The sequence below is a fragment of the Austrofundulus limnaeus genome, unplaced genomic scaffold (genome assembly GCF_001266775.1).
Source record: "Austrofundulus limnaeus strain Quisiro unplaced genomic scaffold, Austrofundulus_limnaeus-1.0 Scaffold122, whole genome shotgun sequence".
Classification (NCBI taxonomy): Eukaryota; Metazoa; Chordata; class Actinopteri; order Cyprinodontiformes; family Rivulidae; genus Austrofundulus; species Austrofundulus limnaeus.
The window spans coordinates 662,410-669,641 of NW_013952524.1; the positions used below are offsets into that span (position 1 = coordinate 662,410).

The following is a 7,232-nucleotide window of genomic DNA, read 5'->3' on the forward strand; positions in this document are numbered from 1 at the left end:
CCCCCACCCCGCCCCATGAGCTGTCAGAACTGGTTCTGCCAAAAGGCTACAGAAAACACACCAAAATCTGATCGAAACAACAATTCATAAACAATATAACTGAAGCGACTTTATGTCACACAGAAATGAAAGAAAACTTGATGAATAAATCAGAGCTGGTTTTGGCTGAAATTTACAGTTCCTAAAATCATGGGGCCAGATCATGACTTCATTGTTAGAGAGCTAATAAGATTTAAAGTTGGGGGTTTAACAGGTCACAACTTTATTGTAATACATCTATAAAACATTGCAGCATTTAGAAGCACATTTAATCTGACAGYTATTTATKTATTTACCGTTATTTAACCAGGCAAGTCCCACTGAGATCACAGATCTCTTTTTCTAGGGCGGCCTGGGCCTGAAGCTAACCTATACATGTTTTTGTGTTGTGGGGGGAACCGGAGTACCTGGAGAAAACCCGAGGAGAACGTGCAAACTCCACACAGAAAGACCCCAGGTCCGAACCGGAAGGACCTTCTTGCTGTGAGGCGGCGGTGCTAACCACTGAGCCGCTGTGCTGAAGTTATACCTTTTTTAAACAGAAAACTTGGTCTCAGATACTTAAAATAAACGAACACAACACACAGTAGCTYATAGAAACTCTCCAACGTCAAAATCATATCCAATTCTGTCGAGCCTAGCGCGTTAATTAGCATCCTGCTCGAGAGGGTTCAGTCTCAGTGTCTCGTTTACAAAACTGATCTGCATTACGGGGCTCCACGCTGAAAGACGAGCGCCTCAGAGGTGTTAATCGGGGTGAATCCTGACATGTCAGAGTCTTTTAAAATAGCTCTAGTTCCTTACTTCCAAATCGAAAGAAAACAGAAAGAGAGACAAGCATTCTGTTTGCACCACTTTGTTACAGTCTCTTTCTTTAAATGAGCTCTAAAGCCAAGCGGCTCAAGCTGTCCAAACGCTCGGCTCCACAATGGAACAGAGTTCCGGGCCCTTCCTGAGGGCCCCACTTGTTTTCACTGTTTTGCTGATCCTGGAAAATACCCATCTGGCAGCCGGCCTTTTGAAAAGACCATGCGGAGCGCTGTGCGCATGCACACACGCAGGAATGCGCACACACAACACCGTGGCAGATATAAACACGGGCATGTGTGAGGAACRCAGAAGTGGTTCGCCCACGTATTGCAGAATCACATCGCACCTCTGAGGCAATACATGTAGCAGTTTTACACAAATCAGGTGATGATAGCAAAATAATCATCACCTTTTTTTTTCTTTAAACGCATGCATGAGCGGCACAGATTATATAACTAACCCCACCCATTCTTTCCTTCACTGGCATTGCAACACACATCCACTCTCCTCCATGAATCACGGACAACGCCATACCCCTGGTGAAGCACACAGTCTCTCAGAACCTCGCGGTAGCAGCTCTCGCGGCAGCGGCAGCCCTCGTTGGCCACCGTCACACACTCAAACACCACCATGTCTTCGTAGGCCGCTCCCAGCAATGAGCTGTTCACCCAGCGGATCATACCCCCGGACCGCGCGCCGTCCTTTCTATCAAAGTTGAAAAGAAGAAGAACGGCGGGCAGATAAATGAAGAGAGAGGGAGGAGGAGCAACAAGGCAAGCAGGGAGATTTTCTCGAGCAGGCTTAGGGCCACTGATCTTCCACCGGCCAGCTCTGATCTCCTAATAACCAGCTTACATCGCCCCTAACACCACCTGCCAAAGAAGAGGCATCGGTGGGTCTGAGGGGTCAGCTGCTACCCTTCCCTTCCTTCTGAATGAAACATGTTGATCTAGCCAAACGGGGAAACGAGTCATTTCTGCAGGCGGCCTCCACAAAGCAGAGGCTGAACGCAGACAGGTAAACAGGCAGCACTAACCTGCTTGTAGCCATGAAGAGAGCCGCTCCACAGCTCCTTTCAAATGGCTTCATTCATGTGGAGGGAGCCGTGGACGAAGCACACGAGGAAGAAGCGGAGATGGATGGATGGRGAGAGTGGGTGGTGGGGGGGTGAGAAGACAGAGGGATGAGAGATGAAGGGGAGAAGGCTGGTTCAAGAGCATGCCAGGAGGATGAGGGGGAAAAGAAGAAGGGAGCGGATGTAGAGCCAGAGAGAGGTATCGTATTTTCCCACCAGACGGAGAGACGGAGCTGAGGATGGATAGCAGACTTGAGTTTTCCTTTATCTATCGCTCATTTTCTTCTTTRTCTAATTTAGCATGACAAGCTCCCATTTCCCTCCGTTCTTCSTTCAGTCTTCCCAGTTGGATCATCTGCTTGTTTACAGCTCCTTTCTAGAATCCAACCGATGCTCTCTTCTCATGATTCCTGCTCCAGGCTCCCCCCCGTATGTTACGGCTGTACATGACAATGGATGAAAAAAAGAAAAAAAAAGAAGAGACGGAGGGAGAACGTGCTAACCAGGGTGGAGGGGAGGGCGGAGGGAGGGTGAGAGACACAGACAGAGCAAATGAGGAAAGAGATGGCTTTCACTTTGCATTCCACCTCCACTCAGAGCCGCTGCACCGGGTCTGCTGCTGCCTCAATTATTCATGGGCTTTCATGAATGGAGGAGCTGACATCACCGACATTCAGGTCACTTTACATTCGAAGCTTGGGCTAAGTCGCATAAAAAGCCCAGTCCAGTCTTTGTGGTAAAACAAAATGCACACACACTTTCCCTTTGACTGATGAAAGTGATCAACTGCAACTGACACTTGTCCTGCACCGACGACTGAGAATGCAGCAGGAACATTCAACGTTAACACTGCACCATCCAAACTGTGTCGGTGATGGGATTTTAATAAACCCACAAGAACAACTTCAGTAATTATTCATACCTGCTGCAACCTAGAGCTAATTCTTTCYTATCAGTTTTAGCATTAGCCATATTAGCCTTACATATAAAAYACTATTCAGTCTTCTAAAAATGCAATATATCCACTGATAYGATACATTAGTTTTACAKGAAGCAATCAATTTGTTCCTTTTARGCTTGCTCTTAMAAACAAGTTAAAGATTAAAAACAAAAGCAATCATTCATTTCATAAATGTAACTTTTTCAATTTTCTAGTTTTTTATAATAATTTGGGCATGTCATATTCAGTTTAAATGCATCGTAACAGGAAAGTAAAAAAGTTACAATCTAAAGGTTTTGTTTACACAAAAATACAATTTGATGATATTTCCCTCTTCAAACAAAACATCAGGAGCCCCACACTGAGGGAAAACAAACACCCTCTAACACTTGTGTGTCTCTGGTGCCCATTTTAAAAAATACCTGTATTAGTTGCACTCGGTTTTCACAATTGTAAACAGCATTTCAAAATCTTTGAAATAGCATTAATATGATGTCTAAAACGCATTTATCATGTTTATGTTCAAAGTAAAGATAAAGACAAGTTACAGTGTGCTGTTGTCACTGAGGTGCACCATTAGAGCAGGAAACAGTGCTCTGCTCATCAAAGATATTTTTTGCAGATCATAATCAGAATTTTTCAAAGCATTCCACTATAGCATTGTTTAAAAACATAAAAAAATGTGCTACGTGTTAAGGGCTCGACACACKGGCAGCGACAAACTACAGCGATTAACGGCTGTCATCGCAGCCAGGGTGAAACCCGACACACGGGACGCGATAGTGATCGCAGYGTTGCGAATCGCGCTCTCAGGTCGCTTGTCTTCACAAAATTTGATTGGTTCTTGACTCTGAAGGCGGGTRTGCAYTACRGACGTGTAAACTAAACAAATCTTGCGATGCTAATTATATTGAAAAACAAACACACATCAAGATACAGTTTTATGAGGAAAAACCTACCATAAACTTCACCCTGGTGCCAATAAATTCCCACAAAGCTGCCTTTTTTAGTAATCCCTTGTTGAAAGTGTTAGCTAACGGCAGTGTGTATACTCTCTTCTCATTGGTCAGTCAATGAAACCCTCGCTGATTGGTTTTATGCTAAGCGACAGCGACAAAAGTTGAACATTTTTCAACTTTCATATGTCACGTCGCAAGCTCGCGTGTGCACGTCTACGTGTATGAGCGCGAAATTTCACATGCACGATTTTCGCCGGTCGCTTAGCTGAAGGAGGGCAAGTGATTGTCGCCTCACCGCACAGGCTCCATAGGAAATGAATGGAGAGCGAGCGACGTYGCCTCCCGTGTGTCGAGCCCTTTWCAAAGATCAGCCTTTTGCCAACGGTTAAAGAAGATTGTGGATATTTTTATTTTACTTCAATAACATTTTTTAAACAAATCAGTTTTCGCTCTTTTTTTGAAGGGGGTGGGGTGCATTATAGAAACGTATGCAAATACAGTATGTAATAAATATTCTTGGAACATCATTTTATCCCACAAAATAAATAAGAAAATGCATATTTYCTCTAAAGTGCATGCAGGACTTACTCAGTACATAAGCGGGTAGCAATGTACCAAGAACTTTTAAAAGAACAACCAACTTTTTTTTTTTATTAAAAACGACACAACTTGTTTAGCTCACATACCTACTTCCCAAATTTGTCTTCAAACAAAAAAGTCATTGCAAGGCAATCTGTTCAAAATCACATGCATTCACACAAAAACATGTCAACAACCAGTAATCACCTGTGGATCTCAGAGAGATGCAAACCGAACTCCGAACTGAGCGGCTGCAGAGATCCCGGGACCGTTGCAATGCTGGCTGCCAGTGTGGGAGCCCCGAGCCGAGCYGGAACAAAGGAAGCTGGTCCACTGAGCCGGACCACTGTGTGCCCAGATAAGCCTGCCCAGCCTCACACAAGCAACTGACCTACTTAGGGGACCTCTGATGTCCATGTTGTTGTACACAAGGGACACGTAAACAGTCGAGCTGACCACAAACGCGTAACGCACCGTTTGTAACGAGCAACTCTGAAGCACTGGTGTGAAGCAAAGACGGCTGATAACTTTCAACTAAACTTTGTGTAGATGTGAGAGGAACGCCGGTTCAAAAGGCAACAAGGATTCCTCTCATCTTTTTGAGAGGAAAGTATGCTGTTTACAGAGCTGTCATAGCAACAATAAAGTATGGTGACGCTTGACTGGTTCGGAAACTGTCTGTCAGGCCCACTGCGTTGGCTGTGCAGTTACCATGGCAGCCTGTCAAGCCATTCATGTGCACTTTAACTGTTCCCAGCTAAAGGGAGAGAGACTGCGTGTGTGTGTTGGAGGAGAGTGATGACGCTGCAAAAAGCATCATCACTCATGATTAGTTGTCTACAAAAAACCCAAATCCATCCAAACGTGCATTTTGTCTAACAGTTAGAAATAAAAATTAAATCTGGTCCAACAAGTGGAGCAATTAGCTTTAAATCTAAATAAATATCTAGATATTGGCCGATCTGTGAATTGGAATCATGTTTAAGTTGAAGCCTACTGCCCCTTTTGGGAGCAAAAAAACAAAMAAACAAACAAACAAAAAAAAAACCCTGCTGTAAAAGCAGATTTAACTTTAAGCACCCATTTAAATTCAAAAGCACAGCTCAGAAGGTGTTTTAAGTGAGCAGGAGGGAACAGGAAACTGGCAGCTTCATTAGGCTGCCATGGGGCACTTTGTTCCACAGAACAGGGCACAGTTGCTGCCATGTGCTGCGTGTTTAGACGGAAGGAAGCAGGACAAGCAGGGGACAGCACAGTTGGCAGAAAGTCCATGAAGGGTAGACAGAAAACTGTGGAGAGCTGTTTTAAGTACAGAGGACGGCAAATGTTTTAAATTATAAAGCAACAGTTGAAAGAGCAAAACAAGAAMTAGAAATAGAATTTTTTTTTCAAAGAATATCAGATGCAGGTATGTACAGTAGTATCAGCGATTCCAAAAAAAGGAAGATGAGAAGTTACTTATTGCTGCTCTAAAACCTCAGCAGCTAAGTGCCCCCCTTGTTTGACCAGATAAGCATATAAAATGCTAATGTAGGGTCTTTTAATGATACATTTATCACAGAAGAGGCATGCATAATAGTCCCCAAATACAGCTTCCACTCTAATAATGGTGTTGCCACTTGAAATTAAGGGAGGCAAACGTTTCCTCTCACTGCACGGAAAAAAAGAAGCTTAAAAATGAACGGTGAATGCTTGTCTCCTTCTCAAAACCAAAAAGAATAAAACAAACTGCATTGTTGCTGATTTATTCAAACTGTAATGACTTTTACCACTTTGTACAGTCGCCCTTCCTGACAATCTGATACTGAGGTTACCCAGAGATGAAGTGTTTCAGGTTTCCGTTTTAAAGGAGCGCTACAAATCATGGTCCTGCAGGTTGCAGCTTTTGTCTTCCTCCCACTCCTGACTGAGGACAGGTTCACCTGCAGKTTTTATTTCTTAGCCTTGCCTAATTTGTTTTGAATGCAGTTTTGCACTGAATTTATGCTTTTTATGGTTTTAAAACCTGTGTATATTGTCTTTTCTCTATTTTCTGCTAAAAAAACATGCAACCCTGCATCGTTCAGCCTGGCTGTTGATGTTTTACTAATTACTCTGTCTTTTTATTTTTTGATTTAAATAAAAAAAGGTTTATTCATTCCAAATAAACAATGCAATACCAGTTTATTTGCCAACATTTCACGTTTTGAGTCATGATTGTAGATGAATCAGAATCCTAAGAAGTCATTGTGATACAATCAGCACAAGCTTTTGTTGAATGGTAATGTTTTAAGTAGGAGTGGTAATTTTAATATAATACCGTATCTTCATTCGGCTGTTGCCTTTTCAAAAGGTCACAACAGTGAGTCATCCTCCTCCGTCTCACTCTGTCCACTGCGTCCTCTGTCCTCACTCAAATTACATCCATGTCTCCTTTTTGTCCTTTTCTTGGCAGATGCACCTCTTATCCTACCAATATACCCACTGTCCCTCCTCTGGACATGTCTAAACCCACTCTGTCTGGCCATGGCGTGGACTGAGGAGAAAAAAAATGGCCTCACTACAAACATTTCCTTTGACATTTGCTTCCACTCTTTTGTCACAAATCACTCTCACTTTTCTCCATCCACACATCCCAGGGGACAGAGCTAGACCATTTATCAAGAGGTGGCACAGGTGTGGCTAAGGTGGGTTCAAGGAGGTTCTACAGAACAGCTGGAGTGCGCAAAAACCACGTGACCATGCGATCAGCTGGGGAAGCTAACGGCTAACGCTAAACGGGCAAGACTGGATTCCCCATTACTGTACATGTTGACAACAGAGCAGAAAAAAAGGACTGACGATGTAGAAA

General features: G+C 43.4%; 1 protein-coding gene across 13 annotated transcripts in view; it reads right to left on the reverse strand.

Moving 5' to 3' along the window:
- gramd1bb (GRAM domain containing 1Bb) overlaps positions 1–7,232 on the reverse strand; it is a 122,763-nt gene that overhangs the window by 54,489 nt on the left and 61,042 nt on the right. Inside the window, exon 1 of one of the 13 annotated variants that reach the window (XM_014015064.1) lies at positions 1,886–2,375. The exons of 11 other annotated variants lie outside the window; for them this stretch is intronic. In XM_014015064.1, the coding sequence (XP_013870518.1) occupies positions 1,886–1,938 (53 nt within the window). In that variant the 5' untranslated portion in view covers positions 1,939–2,375. Of the gene's footprint in view, positions 1–1,383; positions 1,531–1,885; positions 2,376–7,232 lie in introns of those variants that run through there. One more of the 13 variants, XM_014015062.1, reaches the window with a different exon arrangement.